The sequence below is a fragment of the Brachyistius frenatus genome, unplaced genomic scaffold (assembly GCF_029030835.1).
Source record: "Brachyistius frenatus isolate BFR_SWC_R1_liver_20210118 unplaced genomic scaffold, ASM2903083v1 Contig_57, whole genome shotgun sequence".
NCBI lineage: Eukaryota > Metazoa > Chordata > Actinopteri > Embiotocidae > Brachyistius > Brachyistius frenatus.
Window position 1 is genome coordinate 1,190,001 of NW_027210656.1, and position 26,823 is coordinate 1,216,823.

The following is a 26,823-nucleotide window of genomic DNA, read 5'->3' on the forward strand; positions in this document are numbered from 1 at the left end:
ACCACAGCACCATCATTCAGGGTGGCTCCTTTTTGATGTCTAAATACAACTACATTTCATGACTAAAATCCAATGTAAAAATATAAATGTGAATATAATCTATGGTATCTAAACAAACATATCGTGATGGAGGCGTTTTGCACGGGTTAGAATAGTCGAGGTGGACGATTAGACTCGTTTTAGTTGGTTATCCAGAGGTTATACACAACGTCACGCGCAAAACAACTTATCTCACTGACATACAAGTATATTGCATTTCCCTTGTTAAGACCATATCGACTAATTGGGATCGTATTTGTAACATTTGGTTCCTTTCCTCTTGTGCAAAATATACAAAACAAAAATCAAAACAAAAATCAAAACAACAAAAAAAACGAACTCAAAACAAAATATTACCACGTCAATTCATAAAACTGCCAAACACAGATAATGCACCTTAAAAAAAAAAAAAAAAAAAGTCCACAATAACAACACAAACAATGATGAATAACAGACTCACAGCCGAGGTTAGAGAACAATGCTGTTGGTGTTCATGAACTTAACAACACGTCTTTACATCTGTAGCTACCCCTCCCCTCCCCACCCCACCCCACCCCCCACCCCCTTTTTCTTTTCTTCCCGCCCTTTACAATGTTTGAACACTGACACACACACACACACACACACACACACGCGCGCACACACACACACCGGTCGCCATCGTTGGGTGTGTGTGCTGGTACGATGCTGGAGGTAAACCGTCTTCTGTCTGCCCTGAATGCACGAGCACAGTCACGCTTGTCGCCTGGTCCCTAAAACCCACCACCACGGAGCCCTTCTTAAAAAAAAAAAGGATCGGAGAGGTCACCGAAAGCCCTGTAAACAGAACCGGTCCACTTTCTCTCTCTAATATTGCAGTGATTTCTTGCTAACCGATGCCCTTAAAAAAAACAAGACCTCAGAGGTGAGAGACGGTGGAGGGAGACAGGATTCGAGATACTAAGATTCATTTCTGAGAGAGTTCCTTTTCCTCCTCGTTGCTGCGCATGTAACAGAATAAGAGCTCCTAACCTCTAACGCCAAATAAAAAAAAAAGTGCAATATTTTTTAGATTTTTTTTTTTGTTTGTTTGTTTTTTGATTTGACTCATAAGGTGCTGATGGCAACAGAAAATTAAGGGCCGCTGACGTTTCAAACCCGACGCCCTCCACGAAGATATCACAACAAGGAGTGACTCACTTGTGAAGCAGCCGCACACGTGACTTCTGGGTCATTCTCTGCCACAGGAAGTGAAACCAGGACTTCTCAAGAGTGACCGTGAAGTTAATTAAAGCCGTGCACTCGGCTCACTCTTCTTCTCCATTTAAAAAAAAAAAAAAAAAAAAAAGATCCTCTCGTTTAATCCCTGTACACCACAAAATGGGACAAAGAGACACACCGAGGTGTAACTGGAGACGGGCGTTATAACTCATGAACCAAGTGAACTCGGCTAATGAGAAGTGTTGGGAGCACGTGGCGAGGGAATAACCCAGAAGCTCAATTCACTAACTGTGCACGAAGGGACGGGACGGGACGGGACGGGACGGGGGAGGGGGACAGAGGAGGAACCCAAATGGGAAGACTCGTTTGGCTTGAGTACTTGTGCAACATTCGGGCGTTGCTCCGGCTGGTTTGGCCTACTGGAAGACTGCGTCCTAACTCCCTGAAACGAAGCGATTGCGTCAGAAGAGGCTCAACATAAACTTCTCCTTCACGTCGCGCTCGAGCTTTTCCTCTCTTGCAAGGAAGAGGGAGGTCACCGCGTTGTAATCTGCCCTCAGCACTCCGCTCGTCCTCACACTGTACGCATCGCACCCTCCCAAATGTCCCCTGAGACATCACAAGGAAAAAGACAATTGCGAACATCAAAATATAAAAAAAAAATAAAAATAAAATATGTCGTGTTAGAGGCAATACAAAAAAAAAAAAAAAAAAGAACAAAAAAAAAGAAGCCATATTCCCACATTAACGACAACAATGTATATGAAAAACGTAAATGACTTGGACACCTGCTTTCAACACCCTTATCATCCAAAGTAACACGTGAGCAGAACTCAACAGAGGAGAGGTTAAATGTAAACGAACAATGTTTGTTTTTTGTTTTGTTTTGTTTTTAGCTGCAGAGTGTGGCACCCCACTGAAAGAGAGACAAACAAACGGGGAGGGATGAGGAGAATGGATGAAGGAGAGCGGTACAAAGCCATCACAGCACCTTTATTCAGCCTCGATGGTTTTCCCCGTCTCCGTCACGTCACCTCTCCACCCCAGGCCCCCACTTGCCCTCCCTTTCCCCCCCTCCCCCGCCCTCCCCACGTGCCTCTGTTGGGCCCCTGTCACTCCTGGAGGCTATGACAGGATAGTGGTGATGAAATCATAAAACCTCTTGGAGTACTGCTCTGGGTTCACCGTGGAGATCTCGGCTCCGGCCTGCAGAGAAACACAGATTTAATTCGCATCCAAAATATGTATTTGTGTGGTAATAATTTGAATACTTGTCAATTCGACATTCTTTTTTTGTCTTCTTTTTCCTTCATTTCAATGAGTCTCGCATGCAGCTACACACCCCATGTTTGACAGTTTTGGCGGCGTGGGCAGCTTTCTTCTTGGCATCGTAATGCTGCAGGATGTCTATGACAGCCATGAAGTAAACCTCCTTCCTCGGAGCACCTGTAGTTTAAAACAAACGCACGCTAAGTGAGCAAAACAGAAACCGTTGAATAAGTATTCGCTTTCCAGTACCACGAACAAGGAAGCACCGTGGAACATTTCTGACAGCAGCAGTAACAACTAGAATGAAATCCACAGCAGCCAGTAGGGGGAGCTCTCAGTTCTGTGTTGTATCTCGCGCACTGCTATAAACCTGAAAACCACATGCGGCTTGCCCCACTCACTGTCGTTGCTTTTGATGGCGTAGACGTCAATGGTGGGATCGAACTCTCCGGGTGACAGAGGCTTGTTGCTGTCCAGGGTGTTGCTGGGACTGTCGGGGGGCGTCCCGATTCCCCCTCCGTCGCTCTCGGCCTCGTCCTCGGCCTCGTTGTCCTCGCTCTCCACCTCCTCCTGCTCGGCTCGCTCCACGTCGTGGATGCCCACCAGCAGGCTGTAGTCCATGAGCTTGAGCTGGGCCAGGAACTGAAGGGGATGGAAGACGGTAGGATGGTGAGGGGGGAAAAAAAGGAACGAGCGTTGTGATGGGCAGAGTGTTTAAGGCGGAGGAGGATTGGGTGGAGATAAGACGAATGAGGAGATCAAGTGAAGTTGAAAGTCTGGAGCCACATAGAAAACCTATTAATAAATATTGAGATCATTTACAGCTTAATTCCCCACATGAACCTTTCAGTGCATGAAAAGCTACTGACGGCACCATGAGTGCACAATCAATTGTTAAACCAAAAAAAGTCGAATGGCAATCGGAGAGCGGATTCTCATGTCGAACACGTACCTCCACGTCTTTCCGAAGCTTCTCCAGGAACATTTTCTTGTTCTCCTCGTCGATGTAGATCTTCTGCCCGTCATTGATGAAGTCATTATCCTTGTAGGTGGGCAGCTCCTTTGCCTGCCCATTAACATTGAAGGTTAGCGACCAGATAAAAACAACAAACGGTCAAATCCACAACACGGCCCTGAGAGGCCAGGTAGTGTATACAGTAGGGCAGCCTGGGCAAAAAATGTGACAGATTTCTGGTGCGTAAATCATATATATATATATATATATATATATTTTTTTTTTTAGAAAATATCGGTACATCCAATCACCCAATTTTAATCCATGAAAATATCTGAATATTGTTTAAAGATATTTGACAGTAAGATAAAAAAGAATATCGATTAAAAGCAGTAACACCACCATCTGTGTTCTTCATCCTTTTTCCCCAGAATACTTACAGAAAACATTTAAATTCACTGCGTATGTTATGAAACAGGACTGCGGTAGCCGTCCTGCTCTACTTTAAGAACTAAGGGGTATCTTAAAAGGCACGATAACAAAGATGAATTACAGTTTCAGAAGTTACACGTGTCACAGCCGGTGTAAATGTATCCTGCATGTTGAAATACCCCGTTCACAGTACACGAGGCTTTGAGCCTGTGGTTTGTCAGATAAGCTCGTCCGATTCAACACAGCACATCATACTGGTAGAACGAGTTGGCTGTCAAGCAGTCTGTCCAAACCAAGGCTTACCTCTTTTCAGACTAAAAGATTTGACTGTGTATTGCAGTGCATGCAGCATGCTCACAGCAGGGTACAGATCCATCTGATGCACCAATTTGCTTATTTTCCATATTGTTTAGAGTGAAATATATTTCATTTTCAGTATCATGACTCAAAGGGTGCTCAACATTTTTCTGGCACTCTTGCACACGAGTTTGGACAGTGTTTCTAAAATGCATCTGGCAGATCCATACACTTTGTGTCATAAAAAATAAAATAAAAAAAAGACGTCTAACTCAAAGCCACGAAAAGTTTTTTTTTTTTTTTTTTTTTAGCTCTGGGCTAGACTCCGAAAAGCATCCACTGTCATCCGTTTGAAAATAGCATATTCCTGCCCGAGACAACTAATACTCTCATAGTCCGTCTAAGACGCTATTCGGAAACCAGATCGTGGTTTGCAGCTGAAATAAACCGTGTGTTATAATTCTATTAAGCCAGTGTATCTTTCAGACAAACTCCCACTATTCAAGCCTACAAGCAGAATGAAGGAGTTTCCTATTTAGATCTCCATCTACGGGGCTTTATTTTCTTCTTCGGCAGGCTGCTGCAAACCTGCCAGCAGCCTGTAGGGGGAAGGAGGTGTTACGTGAGTAGGGAAGGGGCCTAGTTCTGAGTCGCTGAGGAAAAAAAAAAAAAGAGAGAGAGAGCAGGAAATGAGGTAACGGGGCAGCGGCAGCAGCAGTTTAGCTACTACAATGTTTCTATGGCAGCAGGAGAAGAGCAGCAACACATAACACCACTTTGGAGCACTAGAATGAGCTCAGACTGCACACACGGACGCACACATACATACACATCTTTATACAGATGAATACAGGAATACATGTCACAAAATAGGACACTTGAGCACACACATATATATATGTATATATATATATATATATATATATATATACATATATATATATACACAGACATAGACCTCCAATTTGCAATAACATATGGGATGTTCAACTCGCTTGACTGAATATTGATGTGACATAAAAAGTAAATGAGGACGCAACATGAGGCTGACTGCAAAGAGAGAACAGAACCTGAAAACATTGTACAGGCCGATCACCTGAACAGACCCCTCAGATTTTGAAGTCATCCATCTTTCTGTGCATTCATTTCCACGGTCTCTGTAACAGGTTCACTATGTATTCTGCTCCTCCAAGTCATGCATAAGGATTCTATTAGTTGGACTGTCTTTGATTTTCTCCACCACACCGACTACAATAAAACATGTCCGACTCCTGACTGGTACATTTGTTAGCGGCAGTCGGTAGAAAGATAGAAAGATACATTAGAGACAGAAAGAAGAGGTCAGTAGTCGATGAATTGCAAAGCAGGTGAATTTCTCCTATTAAAAAAAAAAGAAAAAAAGAATCTCGTTTCTTTTCTGCCTCTCGTCAGCTGGCTGGAAAATGGATCTTGATGTCGTGCCGACAAAGCTGTGCCCTTCTGTAGAATTTCTGCTAAACGGACAGCGGGATGTTTCAGACCTTTGTCACCGGTTATATTCCTAATGATGTGTTAGCTGCAGGTTCCACTGGTTAGTTTCACATCTCTGATGTAGACTTTGAGCTCTGACTCTAATGCTGAATTTGTTTGCACAATTCATAAAACAGCCACTGGCAAAACTTCACGTGGATTTACTAAACCAACACTTTAGATGCAGTGATTTGCAAATCAGCAGATGTATTAAACTAGGCAACACAAACCAAGTCCCTTATGTGTTAATTTAGCACTGCTATATATAACTGACTGCTACGGCGTGTATGATAACAATTTGGTCTTGAAAACAAAGCTGGAATAAACTGGGCAATTAAATGGTTTTGTCACTTGTTCCCTTTAATGACCAATCTGTTGCGGCCTCTATGCTAAAAGCAGCGTATCTAAAACCTCTATGGCCGTCGTATACTGGACTTTTTTTTTTTTTTTTTTTTTTTGAGGGAAACAACAGGTAGAAGTTCCAAAACTAAAAACAAACTGAAACCTGAGACACAGGTATTTGCCACATTCACCTAAGGATGCCAACAATACTGACTGCTGATAAAACACTTATTATCTCAGAAGTGGGAGTCACACTGTCTTTGGGCCAGGCCACCGGTGCATACTGCACAACCTTAAGAAAAATAAATACAAAAATAAAAAATAAAAATTCAAACAAACCTGACTCATCTCTTAAACTCCATTTTTGCTCTGTTGCTTTTAGGAGAGAGGCTCTATTCGTCTTAGGTATTACATCTTCCTTTTCTTTAGTAGGAACTCCTCACTGGCTTAGGAGACACATCAAAATGTGTACCGTTTTTATTACTGCTATGGTTAAGAGCATGCAGGTCTGCTTATTAATTCATACTGCAGAAAATAGTTTGGGTGACTCACAAGTTAAGTTTCAGTTGTTAACTGTAATGAAAAGCAAGGAGCCAACAAAGAACGGAAGATCACCCTCTGAAATACATCCTCCTTCCCTTCCACTTCTTGCTCTCCAGTGTTTCAGATACATGTAGGTGCTGTCGAGTAAATGGTGGGAACAAAAATGAACCGTCTGGCAAAACCAAAACTGAACTTTACTGAAAGAGTAAGCGATAGGTGACTGTAGATGGATGAAATACGTGGAAAGTATGGCCATTGAATACCACTATCAGCCTGGAGAATACGAGGAAACGGAAATGTTCGGCCGTGCAAAAAAAAAAAAAAAAAAAAAAAAAAATTATAATAACAAGAATATAAGATTGGTTTAATAGATCATGCCTGGTATATGAGCCCTGGTTCTCTTACATCTCTTACGTGTTTCATGGCGCAGTAAAAGCGCGTGGCAATCCGCAGTGTTTGCAGCCTTTGCTGAACGTTACCAGATTTGGGCCGTGCGGGCACATCCTCTGGTTGGGGTGGCTGCTAGAAAAGGGGGAGCGAGGGAGGGACGGTAGGGGTGGAGGAGAGGAGAGAAGAAAGGAGAGAGGAAGGGAGGAAGGAAGTTGGAAGTAAAGGCAAAGTGTTTAAAATGTAACAGAACACAATTGTTGTTTCAGATTGGTAGAGGGTTGGAAAGGGCATCAGCGAGAAAGATCTGTATGACCAGTCTGGAGGTTTATGTTCTTAGACGTCTTTGCAATGGCTCGGCCAAGGGAAGTGCGTATCAGTCTCCGACAGACTCATCCCATGAGTTTAAATAAGTGTAACCATTTTTGAAATATATTAGTTTTGTTAGTTTAACTTTAAGACTCTCATAAAAAAAAATATTTCTAAATAGCCAAATTTAATGGTGATTTTCTTTACATGTACGACTCTAGTCTACCTACAATGGTGTTGTGACTGTTTCCTGGCATACGCCTGGGGGAGAAAGGAAGCAGCCTGCAAACGCTACTGTAAGGAGCAAGGACCTGGGACTAAGCAAGGAAACAACGGGGAACTAATTTGTAGTCTATAAAGGTATATTTTGCCAAACATCTGATCAGGTGTGGTACTATTTCTAAGGGCTTACGACTACTGGGTAAAGGGTGTCACACGCATTCACATCACCACGTTAAAGCCATGTGCCCTCACTGAAGATACCAGCTGATGCTGGCGTGAGGACACAGATAGGACAGTGAAACAAAGAATACAGCGGCAGCCGAAGGCCTCTGAGCAGAGACCAAGTGGAGATCCAGGTTCTAGTTCACAAACCAGGGAGCAGTCGCTCTTTACTTACATACAAACACAACCTCGATATTTTGCAGGTCACAAACCCGACGCTGTCAATGCACAAATCATGCATCAGTTGATAAATTGTGGGTCAGTGTCCTTGATATGTTAACAACAGGCTCTCTGTGGTTAACCACAAATAAAGTAAACAGCATAAAATAACTGCTATGATTTAATATGTGAGACCAGTAGGACCTAAATTGCGCTCTAGTTAATATAATTTAGCAGTAAAAAAAAAAAAAAAAAGAAAGAAGAGGTGTCAACCCACTGCTTGGTAAATGCTGTGCATAAAATGTGTCAGGAAAATTGTGCAGCTGCTGTCTGACAGCCAAAAACCCTGAGACAGCAGCAACAAGAACCACAAGATGTATCTCATGAAAATAAAAATACATGTCATACATGGGTAGAACAGAACATGTCCACAATGTGCAAAAGAATGAGACTGGTGTTCATACACATCGGAATGTGTTAGAAATAATGTAACTTCATAAAGGATGCAGAAAAAACATTATATACCATGCAGATGCATGCATGAAAGGGAGAGGGCCATGCAGTCAGGAGAGGACCCTGCCATGCTTGTTGTTTGTGTGTGTAGCAGTTTTGTTATTTGTAGTATTTCTGTGGACACACGCTGCACCTTCTGAACAAACACATGACTTTCTTCTTTGACTCGGCGTGATGCACCTTCGTCACCTTATTGACCAACTGCAGTGTGCGTGCGAGTGTTCACACTGGTGCGAACTACTGCCGTGTTCATAGACTGGCCTTGAATGACAGAAGAATGATTTGCAGGAAGCACAAACATTCAGAGCTACTGAGGACTAGTAGAGTGTGAACAGCAGCTTACTTGAAGCATGTCTGTGTACGTGTAAACTGTATGTAAAGTGTTTAATGTGGAGAAACCAGCATTCTCTTGTCAGATCCTAATATTTGATGTCTGAGCTTTAGTTTTGTCCGAGATCTGACGTAGGTTGTTAACGTGTGCGAGTGCAGTTGTATTTTGCATTCCGCATCCAAGTATGCTATATGATAAGAAGCTTCACTTATCATCACTATATATTACTTATCAGCTCTTTACTTAAAATACTCTCAACAAAAGAAAGTCAACACAGACCAGCAGCAACAACTTTAATAGTTTAAATTAAAAGTCAGTGGTAGTAGGTGTTAGAAGTAACATCTTCATTCATGTTAGCTTTCTATCCTGTTGATTCTTAATCTCTGTTGCTCGACAATAAATGGTGTTTGACACACAGCTGCGCTGCAGACAAAAAGAGGGTCACACAGTAGGCTCACGTGCGTGTTAAACCCTCAGCTGCTTTGTTTTTCCACTCATCTGTTTTAACCCCACTGTTAAGTTTCTTCCGCCATTTACAGAAGGCTATATTTAGTTCAGGGATTCCCTGAAGTCTTCCATGCATCACTGCATGGTGTCCCACCATTAAGCCTCTGGAAAACCTGCTGGAAAGTTCAAACGGCTCTGGTTCAAAACTGTGGCAGCCTCATGTAAAAACCCTTTTCATGGTCAGACAAACCAAACAAAATGTGGCGACATAATGAAAATTAAAGCCGTCCCGTTCCATTAATGCTGAGCTGACAAATTGTAGCCCAAAGTCCAAGTGCTCAAGGATGATGTCAGCAAGTTTCAATCCATCAAGGTCAAATCCCACTATCATATATATATAAAAGTAGTTATATCTAATAAAGCACCAATTCTAAACATTAACTAATACAAATTAACAGAAAGCACAGCGAACCTCCATGTTTTTACAATTTCTTTGACACAATTCACTTCTGGCAGGTGACTCTGTTCAAGCAGCCGGAAGCCAAAAACTCAAAACAGGCAGCAGTGTCTCACATCGAACGGCAACATTTCCATCGCGGTCAATCACGCAAAAGCTCTTGCTCATATGTAAATACTGCTTATACACACACACCACACACACACCACACACACACACACACACATACACACACACACACACACACACACACACACACACACACACACACACACACACACACACACACACACACACACACACACACACGCCAGTCACATACACAGCTACACAGAAAACGCATCATACAAAGGACTACTGAACCATGAGACAACATCTGACTTAATAAAACTCTACACACACACACACACACACACACACACACACACACACACACACACACACACACACACACACACACACACACACACACACACACACACACACACACACACACACACACACACACACACAGACAGCAAGCAGGGGAACTGATGGAACAGCAGAAGCGAGGTTAGAGGGGATGTAGCAAATTAAAGACACACGAATAGCGTGCAGTGGCTAGAGGGGGGATGGGGTGATGAAATAGGTGCTAACTGAAGGAAATGGATATTTGCTACTGTCATCCCCACCCAGGGGGAAACAAAAAACAGACACCAAGGTTGTGTTAGTTGGGCCATTTGGAGGATGACAGTGAGTCTGGAGCTGTTTGAAGCGGGTGTCGGTTATTGAAACCACTGGAAACACAGGTTGCTTTTTTTCTTTCATTCTCAAAATGTTCACATGGCTTTTCGAATGACATGTAGTTCAGAATAACCAAGTCACTTTTGATGTATATCTGAACTGAATCTGTATTGAATGAATTAAACTATTTGTACGTGATTCTAGTAGTGAAATGTTCCTGAGGCTTTTACACGTGTTTGTTTGCTCCACTATAGTGACACCAGAATCAAATCAGTAGTAAGCCGGTGCTATATCAGTGCAATCCAAATCCACTGTAAATCAGCAATACCATGATAACTAATGGTCTGTCTAATGAGCAAAAACGGTTTGAAAGTAGGCTAAGTTGTACAAAAACAAAACAGTGATTGTCATTCATTTTATTTTCTCTAGAATATATGCCACAGGTGAGAAGGCTCAGTGTTCGCAGGAGCATATCAATTTAAAGATTGTTTCACTATGTGTAGGGGGAAACAAAAAAGAACAAGTGTTTTGTGTGCTAATGCTCAACAAATGTAATGCTGGCTTGTATTAATACACTTTTAGCAAATTAATTAAGAGATATGGATGAGATTTGAACACCTAAAGTACTAAGGAAACTTTCCAAACAGGTTGGTGGTGTAGATTGTCTAGTTCCTTTTGATCCGTTTGTGAAATGATGTGTGAAATTGATGCATTTGTTTAGTTTGTTTTTTATTGAAATGATTTTGTTATCATAACAAATATATTTAATTTGATCATTATTAGAATCTGTTTTAAGTATACGGTGAAGGTTAATAGGCGCTGTGCAGAATTTTAAAAGTGTGCATGACAGTGGATCCTGGACAGATAACTGTACCTTCTCCTTGTCGCTGGCCTCTCTTGCCACAGTGGAACCCTAAAAAAAATTTAAGAAAAATAACAGGTTACCCGTAAGCCAGATACTCCAAAACTTGTTTTTACCACTTATAAACCCTATTGAAAATGCCTTATATTTTGAAATAGAACCAAAGTTTTAGTATAATCACATTTTTTTTTGGTTCTTGATGCTTGAATTGCTTCTATAAAATATTTGAATTACATGCAGGACTGGCTTGAGGGGAAAAACAGAAAAAGCAGTCACATTCTTAATTCTTGCACCAAAAGTTCACATAATCAGTACAGAAAAATGAGGGGCAACAAGGTACTGGTAAAAAGCAGCTATAGGTGAAATTTACATCCATGCCCTATCTGATCACCTTTATTTTCTTGCTTCCACCCTCCTACCTTGAGATCATATTTTTTGTAGACAGAAAGGCGGTGGGAGAAGACATTGCGGGTAACAATCATGTAGGTCTCATCTCCATCCACTGTGAGCCGGTACATCCCCAGAAACTGAGGCAGCAGTGTGTTACCGTGGCACTCCACAATGAACTACCAAAAGAGAGTGAGGAATACAAATGTATTTATAGTCACAATAGATGCTCACTGCCTGGACAAGAGGAGAGAAAAAAAAAGATTTATAAAACACAGCATGAGCCCTTTATGACTTTTGACTTTTTGTGAGGCGATAAGCTGACAGGAAGGAGCTAAGTGCTCTTACACTATCCTAGGAAATTGCATGGATACGGAATATGTACGTGGACAACTAAACAAAATGGCATTATTATTGTTGACACTATGCCGTGAGGCACAAAGCTATGAAGGGTGCTTGACTTGTGGGTGTTGTAAGCCTGTAATGAATATCAAAATGATGCTATATTGGATATGTTCATAAAGCATTTCAAGCTTTTTCAGAAAGTGACACACAAAGAAATCCTACAGGACAACCAAGACTCGGATCTACTGTATCTACACATCGATATGTTACAGCACGGTATGTTGTTTTCACCTGGTGGTATTTCTTTAGAATGTTATGCATCTCGGCCACGTCCTCACTGCTGATGGTCTTGATGACGTAGCGCTTGTCGTACGAGGTATGGAAGCGGGCCCCACTGCGACCCTGGGCCTCACTGTTCAAGGGAGCACTACGTGTCAGAGAGTTCTGTAAACACACAGAGCAAAGACAACAAGTAAAAACAAAATTGATCAGGATTAGGATGCACTCACTGACATAAAAAAAAAAAAAAGAAGTGTCCTCTTTGCTTTACGCCACTCGTTTACATGCATTATTTGTATTGAGTCAGTGTACATGTTACTTGGATTTGACCTCTCGAATGGTCTGAAGCCATACTGACCCATCATGACTAAAGAGCAATGAAATTACAGTTTCTGAAGCTCACAATTCAGCATGTCCTAGAGCTACCTTCTTGTTGTCTCACCACCTCCACCACTCCAATCTAAACACATGAGGTTCTGACCTCTATGCCTGCTGCCTGTCCAGAGCTACATAGACACAAACAGCTGCTGCCCAGACTTTGGAGCTCAAAAGTAACATGATCCAACACCCCCTGGCTCAATGCCTCATTCTCTAAGAATTCCTCAGGTCCCTCCCCTCTCCTAAACTCTGAGCATCTATTGCTTGTGTTGCAAAGAGAGAACTAATGTTTAAGGTACATGGGAAAACGACCGTTAAGTGGCCCTTTTTACGACGAAAGTAGGTTAAAGATCCGTTTGTTGAGGTTTCTAAAAAGCATGAAAACTACTCGAGTCAACTTTTAGTCCGAATTGTGGTGCAAATTGGAAGTGGTTTGTATCACAAGCTGAAAATGTTAGAGAGGCCCTTTGACAGAGACGGGCATAAAAAAAAAAAAAAGATATTCTAATCATTTTTGCGCTAGTTAGTAATTTCCCCCACTGTGCATTTATCATGATGTGGGGGAAAAGGTTAATCTGTTTGCACTTTAGTTACCCTCCAAAGCTTAATTTAATATTGCTATACTTGCTCATTAAAACTTACTGCTGTCAGTCATCAAAAAAAGGGAAATTTCCAATGTACTTAGAAATAACACCAGCAGGCCCAAAAAAATGGACATGCCCATCAACGTTTTGACAATGCGACTAGCGCCTTGTGCAGGAAAGTAGTTTGATATAGAGAAAGTCACATTCCTTTGGACTGGTCAGTTTCTTAACGGCGCTCACTGCCCACTCGCTGCAGCTCGCTGAACCCTAATGTAAACATGGAGGAGGGACAGCTGCAATGAGCTGGGACACAATGACCTCTAAATACTGCCAACTCACTGACTGCACTGGGAAATGGGGATTTACTAGGAAAGAGTGGAAACTAAAGGAAAGGAAGGAGTGGGCTCAAACAAAAAGGGGAAAGAAAAATGCGCAGAGTAACAGTTTGCAAGTTAAGACTATGATCCGGAATAGTTACGTGTTTTTTATTTTTCAGTAGCATCAAATGGCTAAAGTTATTAAATTCAGATTCAAATACATTATGTATCGACACTAATATCGTGTGATTGTTTATAGTAACTGGCATCCTCACGTTTGCTAATTCACACCAATTTAATGCAAGAAAGGTGACAAAGAAAGCAGAACTTTGACTCAGAAGTGACATTAATGCGAAAAGCTTGTCTGATGTTGGTGAAAAAGGTTTATACCAAGAAGTCCTGATCATCGATACCAAACCTCTCTCTGAGGTTTCGAAACACCAGAGGGCAGTACTCCTTGAACTTGAAATGACTGGGCATGTTCTCCCTGTGTATATATATAAAAAAAATAAAAAAAAGATCAAAAAACACAAGGGACATTATTTTATGAGATGCAATAAATAACACACTTTACAGTGTCATAATTATTGAGCAGTGCAATAGTTATATGATATACTTAAAAAGACCTTACTTGTTGAAGAGGTGGTTGTCCACTTTAATCTTAGAATAGGCCTTGAAGTCATCTGGCATGAGCATGATGGGAATCTGAACATGGCTTAACTCATTTATCTGTGCATGAAAAAAAAAAAAAAAAAGAGGAGGAAAACAGGAACATCAGTAAACACATCTAAGAACAGGAAGCTAAAGACATTTGGCAGTAAAACCAAATGGAGCATTCGAGGTAAGATACTGCAGCCGCCACTAGTGAAATGAACACCTGAGGATGAATCCTTGTTAATTCTTCAGCTGGGTCAAAGCAAATGAACGTAATTCATTACATTTTGTGTTCTTCCACAATGTGAAAAATGCTTAAATTGAGAGGATGAAATGATGTGCTTCCCCTGAATCTTGATTTGTCTTAAGTTTACATAGAAATAAAAAAATTAAAAAAATCAAGTCTGTAAGCATGAAAAAAAAAAGAAAACATTTAGTGCAAGCTCAATAGTGGAGCTCTGTAACCAATAAACAATATACTTTGATGAAAGAGGGGGGAGGGGGAATAGCATTATCTGTATTTTCAGTAACATGTTTTATTGTCGCATCTCAAAAAAGTGAAAACAGGAATCCTGCAGTTATTCAACAACATGCATGCGTGCTTCTCGACTCATACGATCACTTTCACGATGCACTCCTCGTCATCATCAAAGCCCACAAAGCACATCCTTTCACGGACTGGTGCAAAGGTCACATGAAATCTCGCATTACCACAAAGTGTATATATACGTGTCTGAAAAGACAATCAAAGGCAAATCAGAGTGACAGAATCCACAGATGTATACCGGATGTGTTTGTTTTTTTCAGTCTGCCAGGACATCAGTCACCGAATGCTTTACGACACAAAAACTGCTCCTGAGATAAATGTCAGATGCTGTTAACGATCTCAGATAACTGCAAAATCTGGCACGCCGCAAAACATGTCAAAAAAAAAAAAAAAAAAAAAAAAAGTAAATATAGCATTCACAAGGATGAACTCGCATCCCGAGATTTTTTTTTTTTTTTTTTGCTGCTCAAGTAAACAGACGCCCGTCATCGCGCCTAATTCAATAATTCAAGTCAAGAGTTGTGGCCCGGGTCATCAATCGACCCCCATCTTTGGCGTCGCACGCTTGGTGATGAGAACACACTATGAATTTACATTTTCGGGAGTGTGCGATGAAGTCGACGGTTTTGAAGGACAGCAGCGGGAGGGAGGGAGGGGGAGGGAGGGAGGGGGGGGGGGGAGGAAGTGTTGCCGGAGCTGCAGAAGCATCGAGGTGTTTTGAATGTGCAGCTCAGGGACTTGAAGAGGAGTGACACCGAGGTTGTTGTGCATAACGTCGGCGCATGTCAAAAACGAAAAGAAAGCGAGTCGGGATGACATGCGTGTGCGTGTCTGACTGAAAGATAGGTTGTGTGTCACTCCTGCAGGAAGGACGATCTCAATATCCTGCCGTGTGTGATGCACTGCTGTTGACTAATCTTTGTGTTTGACTGCGTTTACGATCCAAGAGCAGATAATCAAAGACTCTTTTTTGTTGTTGTGGTTTTCTTCCCCTTTTCTATTCGCGACGACGTTCATTTACAGCCGAAATTCAGCTTTAAAAGTTAGTCGAGTTCAGAATTAGCTTAAAAAAATAAAAAAAAATAAAAAATACTCCGACCTCACTCTCATTTTGGATAAACTTAAGTGTCACAAACAGATCCGGGCAATTCAAGGAGTGCCAAGAAACATCCGACCGTGAGAACAAGTGAAGTTTCAAGAGTGAGAGTTACGTGCGAGTTATACTTTCAACACTCAACTCAATTTTGACCGATTGCACGTTTGTGATGAGCAGGACTACAGGACGCGTTAATAAAGCGTGCACACGGAAGAAACTGCAGGGCTTCAAACGCACGAGGCCCAATGCAGGAATATCCACTCGGCGCTGCTTCACGTTGCTGCATTACGTGGACCTGCCGTTTGTTCTGACTCAGACGCAGCTTGAGACGCGTATGATGCGTCTGTGTGTGTGCTTGCGGATTTGCTGTTGGCTGCAGGCGGGAGCGCTGGCAGGTTGCTCGAGTCTATTAATAACCCGTCATTCCACCGGGCATACTGTAATCTAGGTGCGTTGAATAAACTTCAACACTCGAATTAACTATAATATGAAGGAAATACATACGTACACACGTGCAATCTAAGAGTTGGAGATTATTCGCAGCTAGGATTGTGTAGAGTTACACGGCGAGGTGTCATTTCTTCCATTGGGGATTGACTATAGCAACATAATGCTGAAGGACCTGTTACAGCTGATGATACAGAGAATAGCTTTAGCATGACTTATGGATCGTATCTAGGTTACTTCAGGTGGAGAGTTGTTTTTTTTTGAAGATCCCAGGAACACGTTCATGATTTTTTTTAGACCAATATTATTCACTGCACTTATTCCATCTGACTGATTAACAGGCTGTCCTACATTATTGATCCTGTGGCCTCTCAAATGAGTATATCCCTGTGGCCAGATTGCTGCATTAGGATATAGAGTTTTAACCTTAAGGATCGTAGTATCGTCTGTAACAAGGGGCTGAAGAAGCCGACTGCCCGGTCAGAGATGCACTTCTATTTTTAATTTATGACAGTGGTCAAGTTTCTAATCTGTGATCCTATGATTGATAACGTTTTGTGCCCAGGTTAGATGCAATGGACTAAGGATATTAATGGCAGCGAAAGTAGCATCACAGACATAATGATGAAATTTGTAATATTATTAGTCTGTTCTACCCCCATTGTGGGGATGTGAGTGTCTTTGTGTTAAAAATAATATCATTCCTCTGCTGTAGGTAGTGTTTCTTGGCAGCTTCTATGTGCGCCAGATTGAAGCGGCTCACTTTAAAAACCACAAACAATTAAACACAGTCAATATCCAAAACAGGAGCTGGCAGCATTTAGTCAGTATGCTGGCAAAGACAGGTGGTGGGTGGCGGTGGGGAGCTGACGCCTAGATTCCCAGGACGGTTTCGATCCCTTGTGCTCATCAATTAATACAATCTTTGCTAACAAAAAGGAAAAAGAAGTCCAATGTGAACTAATGTCGACTCTGCAAACGTGTCCCCGATGGTGTGTAAAGTTTACCAACCGTCTTTAACCATCTCAGCAAACATGCACCAATTGAGCATTTTGAGACGAAAGCTTTTACTAAGTTTAAAGCAATTTGATATTATGTTATTAGAGGGGAAATTTATAATTCAGACCAAACATTCCTGTACTTTGAATAACCTCTTAGATCCGTTCATGCTTTTTTAAAGAAATTAAACAGAAACAAAGAAGAAAGAAGCATGGCAACATAGAAATAATGTACATGATTAACAGAACATGAATAAAATGTAGAAGACTGTACTCTTAGTAGGGACATGATTGAGACGAAGACGGCGGGAACATGTCTGAACAAAAAGACTAAAGTGTTATGCGAAAAGAAAGAAAGAAATCAAAGACACAAAAGATATGGAGATTATGGTGTTGGAGAGACAGAGAAGTAAACGATCGCGGTCCACAGATGTCATATCCGAGAATGTTTCAGCACCCTGGTGTGACAGGCACTGACGTTACAGTGAGGTTACAGACCAGAGGCATCATGGGTACTCAGTAGGGAGATGTCACCTAATCAACAAAGCTGTGTTTGACACAACATCAGAGACAATGCCTGGTGTTACCAGATAGACAGACACACACACACACACACACAAGTCTGTGGGGGCACTACATTACAGCAACAAAAATGATTGACACACATGAATAAACACCAAAATGAGGTGAAAATATCTGTTGGACGAAAAGACATGACGAGTCCCTCGAGTCAGACAAATGGTCGCGCTGCACTCCTGTGGCAAATGTCCTTGTTCCTTTCTCTGCGAGGACAACAGGCCACTTTCACACACAAGTCACCGTGTACCCGTTTTAGTATGAACAGTCAGCAGTAAGCTGTTTTTTCACATGACGCCTCTGCCTGGCTCCTAAACATTTTTGCAGGCGACTACATGGAGGTGTGGCTAATCCAGTATTAAAACCTAACGGTCCACTGCAGTACTTAATCAACATTAAATATCTATGTGCAGTACTCTTAATTTCACCTTCTCGGGCCCTTGTGATTATTTCCATCTTGGGGAGAGTAGCTCTTGAGCTTTGTTTAATCATATGCATGCGAAACTGCTTATCTTCCTGCAGCTATCAAACTTGCAGACAAATTTTACACCACCACTTCCTTTTTGTCTCCATGGTGATAAAGTCTGGTTTTCCGGCCCAGAGTGAAGCAAGTGTGTGCTGTTGCTCCATTGGACAGGAAGTTAAGTGTGCAGTGTGCTCTGTCAGCAGCATGGCATGGCCTTATCTTTCTGAACAATGACAGATGGCTCGCTCTTAACACGACAGTCGCTAATATTATGAAATGATAATGGATGTGTTAACGGAGGCGAGAAACTTCTCGCTGTTGCGAATGTGAGAAGTGAAACTAATTAGGCATGCCATCAGGGTGTAAAGCCTGGAGGGAGACATTTGACAATGAGCAAGGAAGCTATGATTATTATATTAAAAAAAATAATAATAATTTACTAATTTCTGATAACTGCTGCCAATTTATTACTATAAATAGAATGTGTTATGAAAGTAAATGTGTTTCGTCAACTCCGGTAGTTCCTCTTGAACTGTACACATTGCCTTAATAAAAATTGTTTCAATTTGCAGTTATTTGATAGCTAAATACAGTAACTCCAGTCTGCTTCTGTCAGTGTGGGCCTGTTGTTGCATGAAGTCTTTAATTTCAACCTCAGTTTTTAAGCAAACCACAGCTCCTTAAAAGGCACGACACCCCGCTATAAAATACCACTAAAAACAAAAAGAGTTGTAGTCCTCCAGTTTGAAATCAGCCTTGAGTCTTGTCTCATGATATTTTTCCGCCCTGCAAAGAGGGGTTTATTTTGAAGTGGACTGGACTAGTGTCATCTAATACGACCTAATGTTGAGCAATCTTTTAAAATGCATATCTCTCAAGGTCCCCTTTCCTCTGGGCACTTCAATCGCAAGTAAACACAACTGAACCGATGCCAAAAGAGAAAGGTGAAAATGCATTTCCAAAATCCTGGAAGTGTGCCTTGCGTAAAGAATGCCATTACTTATTTTGAAATGAATTTTGGATAATAACTTGTATGTACAGCTACTGTCACACCCAGCACTTTCTACAAACAGCAGACCCCTATATAGCACCGAAAGCAGCCACACGGCTACTCCCTTACTTTCGTTAGCCCACTTACTAACAAGGTTAGTTTGCTGTGAGGAAGTTAGCCGTCAGCCTGCGCACTGCAGCTAAAACATTAGTGGTGCTTAATACGGTCAAAACAAGCCAAATGGCAAAGTCCATCTAATGTCATTTCCAAAATCCATTTTTGGCTTTTCTAAGCTCTGGAGCCAACAAAAGATCATGGTGGGGATTGTTGTTGTTGTTGTTTTTTTGCAGGATTACTTTCGTGTTACTTGATGAATTTCGTGTTCATTACTCATTTCAAAAGGCCGATCTGGTTGCGATTGCAGCTGCAGCTGCTCTGCTTGCCCGTGACGGGACGAGTCGTGGCTCGACATTGGTTGTTGTTGGTTCCCTCAGCTGCCACTGTGGTCCAACATAGATATGTCCGGCTATGCTGCTATTTGTACAGGCAGTGCTTCTACGACAGATGTGTTGCCAATACACCACAGTAGTTTAGGAGGACAACCATCACGTGCACGCGCGCACGCACGCACACACACACACACACACACACAACCGCTGCACGTGCTTAGGGTTACCCCTATTAAACTAATGTGTCACAGCCAGAGTCGTAATAAGTAAAGCACCGCGGCGGCCACAGCTAAAGTCACAGTGCCAGCTATGTCATCCGACGGCGTCGGTCGTAATCGCAGTCTGTTTCAATTAACCTCAGCCGTGGTCAGCTGCGAGAGGTTGTGAACCGTCTCTTTTAGTTCTCTTTATAAATGCAACGGTGCCGCCACGGACTTGTGCCCGAGCGGCCACAGCTGGGGGTGCACCGACTCCTCCCGCCGCAGTCGCCGCCGGCAGTCCTCCGCGGCGTAATACCGTCTCGTAATACAGCCGTCTTTCTACGGGCCAGACCAAAATGCAAACATTATAGGCGACACGAAAATAGCCCACAAATAATTCCCACCGTGACCTCTCGAGGTCTCAGCGAGAAGCAAGGAAGATGAGAATCACAATTCTGAAGGAAATCTATTTTCTTCTCCCCGCCCACGAACAGAGAGGTCAGCCGTAATGAGGACACACCGATGATAAAAAGTGGAGCGGTGGTAAGGTAAAAGGACTGACGCAACCGCATGCGTGTGTGTGTGTGTGTGTGTGTGTGTGCGCGCAAGTGAGATCTGAACAGGGAGGAAAAGAAACAAACAGGGCTTTGGATGTGTGCGACCACGTGCCGGAGGAAGACACCTGCAGTACAATTAAAAGCTTATGCTAATCATCCCTTCAATTGTGAGAACGTCTGCATTTACATCAGACACCAGCAGCTCATTCCAGTCTATTTCAGTCAGGAAGAGTCTGAAACTCACACTAAGTCAAGCGCTGAAGAAACGAAAGGCGTGTTTCCAACGCTTAGACTACGGCAAATACATACAGTGAAGGGATGTCTTGATACTCAAATTTTTGTGGAGGGTACTAATACCGTTAAAACTCCAAGATCCTCCATACTGAATTTGGTACCTTGAAAACATTGTTTTCATAAACATTGTCCACAGTGTGATTAAACACGTTCTAAAGACGTTAATACAAACACGCTCATCTTAGATTCGGTGCACAGATCAGGATGATGGTCTTTGATTGTCTATAACTGGTCCCCGATCATCTCACTCAAATACAAAAATATCTCCACACATAAACTTTTGGTGCGTGCGTGCGTGCGGTTGCGGTTGTTGTTGCTGTCGTATCAACACGAGTGCCATCACGATATCTGAATTTTTGGCATGGGCTCGTGACCAAAGTGTTGGATCTCGTCACATCCGTAACAGATCAGAGACAAAGAATATTCCACCTCAACATCTCCTGAGGGGGCTGCCAAGTTCCCGACTTGAAACGCTAAGTGACGGATAACTAAAGCAAACGGGTGACACAGTTAGTGGAGTTATACACTCACCAGGTACGCTGTACCAAAGGACATGCAGATATATCAGTAGCAAGCAGAAAGGAAAAAAAGTTAGTTTCGAGACTTTTTGCAGACTCACACTGACGCACAAAAAACACAAGATGCTTCCACCAGTCTCTCCGTCTGACATTGCCTCAGGGTGCCGAGATGTGCGGTTCCAGTTTTTCTGTTTTCCTAACCCATAATCATCGCACATATTAGCTGTAGGTCACTCATGTAGATATTTATAGGAACTCCCTCTTATGCAATGCACAGCTCCAGACACAGCTACTCTGAGTCAGACAGCGAGGCAGGGCACAGAAAAGAGAGGGAGAGAGGGGGGAAGGAATGAAAGTGAGCCACATTGACAGGATGACAAAAAAGGGGGCTCAGACATAACTGGATCATGAACCTGCAAAATAAGGAGAGTGTTAATAAAGGTATATATATGTCTGAGCCCCTTATATATATTATATATATATATATATATATATATATATATATATATATGAGAAAAGCGACACTAAGAGAAAATACATGTTAAACTGAAATAAAAAGATTTACCCACACGCCCCAAAAATATTCATTCATTTTTGTTTAGCAATCTTCTCTTTTCTTGGCCTGCTGTAATAAACATCCACACAGAACATGAGCGAAACACATTTATCTTGAAAGTACTGGAGCAGGTGACTTGCAGCAGCAGGCCACTGCTGGACTCAGGGCTACGACTACGCAGCGGGGGCCTTAAACTGTGACGATGCAACTTTCCAGCCCAATGACAAATCTACTCAAAATCCACCAGCAGAACACATTCTGACACGTTTCTCTTCCAACAGTGCACTCGGACACCCCAAGGACTCAAAATGAGAACTGACAGACAAGCCAGAACTACACCCCATTTTTTTTTTTTTACAGATTCACAAATGATGTGGAGGCTGTAATCTACGTTTCACTGCAGAAACAGAACTCCTGACACAAGGTGTTTGGGACCTTGACATATTTTTAGAAGTAGCCGTCTACCATTGGGGTAGCTCGGGTTTCAAGGAGTCTTGCTTGGACAAATGGATTTGGACTACGCAGTTAGGATGGTTCATCTTTTCCTGAGTTATTATTTCTTTCAGGCTAAACCATGATGACAGCGTGAAGATTTTCCAGAGCAAAAACGAATGCGTTTTTCTTTTCTTTTTAAAAAGCCATTACTTTCATGAAGAACGCCACAACTGACACCAAATTGGTAAACTTATCCGTTGTGATGCAATTGCACTGAGTCTATGTTCTGTTTATATAAGCACTGATTGTTACTGATCTTTTGACCACTTTTTTGTTTCAGCTTTAGTAAAACTTCAGTGACTTACTGAAAAAAAAAAAAAGATTTTTTTTTTTTAGCTGTGGCTTCAATCCTTGTTTGTAAAACCGTGAGGTATTTAACCTATTTAGGCTTTAAAAGTCCAAGTAAAGTTTCAAAGTGTTGGGATTAAAGTTAAATCATGTGACCTGTCAAAGAAAGCTATTTTTTTTTTTTTTTTTAGCAAAGTGCTACATATTTCTGCCCCAAAAAGAGATTTCAAAACACATATCCTCGGATGAGCCGTTAAACAGGAATGAATCTAAATGGCATACAGTGAATGCTCTAGGCTAAATAAACACATTCATTTCTGCTTGTTAGCAGCTCAATTTCCTCATTTAAATAACACCTTTGCTGCATTGGACAAACAGAAAGGTATCTGTGGCTCTTCTGGATTGACCAGCGACTGACCTGTGACACTCGATAAATCTGGTTGTCAAGTGGAGGTTCGGGAGTCGGGGGTTACGTTTGCAGAACTGGTGCGTGTATGCATGTGCGCGCATGCCGCCTCTGATGTCTGGTTGCATTCTTAGGCCTCACCCTTTGATCGTTCCTTTGCAGTGTCCTGTTATTTAAAGGTTGCGGTTACGTTTGCAATCACCTTGCTGTCGTATTAACATTTCCAAACTGTGGCCTTCACACCCTGCTGGTAGCAACTCAGCATCTCAATCTGGTGACCTGGCACTGAATGTCATTTTTGCAAAGCCAATGGTATATGACAAACAGAGAAGCTTATCAGGTGATGAGAAAAACAGCAAGAGAAGTAGCCTAAGGCATAAGAAGGAAATGTGCTGGCTGCACTCCTGCTCCGCGTTATGCAATTCAATATAACAGTTTGAACATGTAGATTCTCCAGACTTGTGTAGGTTTTTATGGTTCGGAGCCAGTGGCCCTTTAGCACACAGTTCTAAGACATCTAAATGAGACAGATGAATCTTATGATGGGATCCTAGATTAAATCTCCTTCTCTACTGGACATGCATGGACAAACAAGTTACTCTTAGAAATGATATTTAAATCAATTCTAGATGAAAGATTTTCAGCGTATTGACAAGACAAATACGTGACGTAACAACCATTTTATAGAAGGGTTTGGTGAGTTTGCTGGGATGGTAGTCTAGAAACATAGATACATGGCTGGTGTTATACTAAATCTGATAAGGAAATCTGTAAGTGAGTGGACAGTGCTGCATAACAGCATGAAGGTAAACCTCTTGCGCACTTTACTTAGTTCCCTCAGGCTTAACACCACAGCCAAGGTGACTGTAATCCATCGATAGACAACAGCTCAGACAAAGAATAAAGGCTTTGGATCTTTAGCGGTCTTGGCCTTTCATACAACAGGCTATTTTGAGACCGTGTAATCCAGAATAAACTGTCACCCTAAATGCAAAAAGCAAAAGCTACTGACTAACGTGAAAAATATAACAATCTGAATAATTGAATACATCAATGTGCCTTCAGTACTGTGAGTCTGTCACATTGATATACGCCAAATACTGCAGACACCTTAATCCAATACAGAGATATGGGAAAAAAAAATCATTGTTGTAAGACTCAACAAGTATGAGTATACACATGCATATATGCATGTATGTACACATATACGTTTCCAAAGCAACACAAAACAACAAACAGAGCTCAAAAGTCAAAACCCAAATGGTCCGAGTACAAATGGCTTAAGCATTGCCAAAAAATGGATAAAAATATGTCAAAAGGAACAATAATGTCATAAGAAGACACACAAAACCGTATCAACGATCGAAAACCGCAGTCACGATTAAAACGTACCAGAAACAATATGTCTGGCCCATTACCTTAACACAAAATCAATATTAATGTGAAACTGACATCTGCCAGTCTGATTTAATGTATTCGTTGGTTGTAGGTTTCATAAAGTCTGGTGACCACAGTCACACACAGAACAACCAAAAGCAGATAACAATAAAGAGCAAGACTACAGAGCGGCAGTCTGTATAAAAGGGCCTAAAGTAGTTTGTATTTTAAATAACATCTACATTTGTGCCATCATTCACACCATTGCCTGCTCTGTGGGAAATATTTCTGACTAACATATAAATATTCTGAATGCTGCTCACTTACTGCTCAGCTCTTTAGGTTAGAAAGATTCAACCCTGAGGTGACAGATCGACTTAATAAACCAAACCAATAAACTAAATAACCACAAAATGATTATGGGCAACAAGCTGCGCAAGCAATGGAGAGGCTATAGATTAATATTAAGAGTGTCAGAACAAAGGAATTTAAGGAACTGCGGATTATATGCCTTACTCCGTCTCTTGGTGTGCTGTAATACGACACAACATCGATCATAAGCTTTAATACTTTCGCCTCGGCGGCAGGGATATTCGTTTGTCCACCGCCTTCCAAGTTTGCGCTCTCTTCAGCACACGAGTACTGACCCACGGCGAATGTTCAGCGAAGGAAGAGACAAGAGAGCAGAGAGCGGAGATAAGCTGTTTTGCATGGGAAGATCTGCTCTCTCTCGTGACACAGACCCCTAGGAGCTTATCCTACATGTGCACAACAGGAAGTCAGAGAAGAGTTTGCTGCTCTTCCTCTCTGTCTAACTAACACACACACACACACACACACACACACACAGACATATATGTAATAATGGTATTCATGCCATGACTTTTTGTTCCTACAAAGAGCCCACTCAAAGCAAGCATTACTGATGACCTGCTTGCAGCCAGTCACACATTTAGACAGTCACATCCCACCGCTGGACAGCAGCTGGCATCTTTGTCAAATCGGCTGCAACAACACGAAAGGCTGAACGTGCAACAATCATTAGGTCGAGGGGAGACATGGCTGTGGATCATCAAAAGGACATTAAAAAAAAAAAGGTCTGACTCACCGAGTGGTTGACTCCCCACATCAGCACGCTGAACAGAGGGTCGCTGGCACGGAAGAGCTTCACTTTCTGAGCAACGAAGTGTTTCTTCTTGGTCTTCGTTTTGCTCGCAATAGATGCGGCAATGCTGCTCGCCGAAGCCATTTTTTTTTTTTTTTTAAAAGCAAGCTGGCTGGTTTTTGCAGTTGTGTGTGATAATCCTGACAGTCTTCTCCTCCTCCTCCTCCTCCCTTTTTGAAGCCGGCACAGCGGCCACCAGCTCACGACTCACTAACGTCAATAATATTCATTTAAGCCAGCTCGCAAAAATCAAAGTAGTCCCCCTCAGTCCTCCTCGTTCAGCGTCAGCTCGGCTGGACGCTCCGGCCCTCGACCAGGACTGCTGAGAGACAAAACGCAGTGTGTCTCGGGAGCTCACTGCTGGCGCTGTCCTTCACCCGACGGTCCTCCGCGTCCCCCCGGCCCGCATCACAAGTCCCCGCTCTTCCTCCCTCGACTCATCTGGAGCGTCTTCGCCGAGCTGGCGGTTAGCATAGCCGGAGGTAGCCTGCTTCAGCTACCAAAACACAACTACGGATAAATTTCGTAAAATTATTTTAAAAAAACAAAACAACAACAACAACAAAAAAAAAAAAACGTAGAAAACCAGGAAAAAAATAAAAAAATAAATAATAATAATAATTAAAAAAAAGGCGTGAAAGCCTCGTGACAAAATGAGAAACGACTTACTTTCAGACCGGTTGATAAAATGAGTTCGTGATGCGGAGGGCTGACCTTCGTTACTTCGTTACCTTGTTACTTCGTTACCTTCGTTACTTCGTTACTTCGTCAGCCCGGATGACGGCACAATGCAGCTAGCTCACGTTAGCCTCCGAGCTAACAGCTGCCATTAGCCATCTGCTCACAACTTAGCACGCGCCTCCTCCTCCTCCTCTCTTCTCCTCCTCCTCCTCCTGTCTTCTCCTCCTTCTCCTCCTCCTCCTCCTCCTCGTCTTTGTGCGGTTATCCCGTAAAGATGACAGAGGTGTATCCTGTCATTCCTGTCATGGCCCCTCGCTTGTTTGAATTAAAAACGCAGAGGAGGAGAAATGTCGACGTGACCCGGTCTGCTCGCGTGCGCCGCTGTCAACTGACAGCTCGACGGATGGGAGGTGACAGCGGAGTCTGCTGCTCCACCCTCCTCCTCCTCCTCCTCCTCCTCCACCTCTTCCTCCACCCTCCACCGATTTTTTTTTTTTTTTTTTTTTTTAATCGCACGCATGAGACATTTTATATCACTTTAAATTTGCATTTAG

The 26,823-nt window shown here is 42.2% G+C and overlaps 1 protein-coding gene across 4 annotated transcripts; it reads right to left on the reverse strand.

Moving 5' to 3' along the window:
- Nucleotides 1–1,951: 1,951 nt before the first annotated feature.
- pip4k2aa (phosphatidylinositol-5-phosphate 4-kinase, type II, alpha a) lies at nt 1,952–26,691 on the reverse strand. 4 transcript variants are annotated; one of them, XM_069705558.1, is made up of 12 exons: nt 26,258–26,691; nt 25,532–26,098; nt 14,140–14,237; nt 13,899–13,995; nt 12,242–12,394; nt 11,638–11,784; nt 11,231–11,269; nt 7,001–7,108; nt 3,461–3,574; nt 2,910–3,150; nt 2,582–2,685; nt 1,952–2,445 (listed from the first exon to the last, which is right to left on the reverse strand). In XM_069705558.1, the coding sequence occupies exons 2-12, from the start codon at nt 25,670–25,672 to the stop codon at nt 2,365–2,367; spliced, it is 1,323 nt and encodes a 440-aa protein (XP_069561659.1). In that variant the 5' UTR covers nt 25,673–26,098; nt 26,258–26,691; the 3' UTR covers nt 1,952–2,364. The 4 variants fall into 4 exon arrangements, with proteins under 4 accessions (XP_069561659.1, XP_069561658.1, XP_069561657.1 ...); XM_069705557.1 differs by having other exon boundaries at nt 6,992–7,108; nt 25,532–26,084; nt 26,258–26,689; XM_069705556.1 differs by having other exon boundaries at nt 6,992–7,108; nt 26,258–26,689.
- Nucleotides 26,692–26,823: the final 132 nt, after the last annotated feature.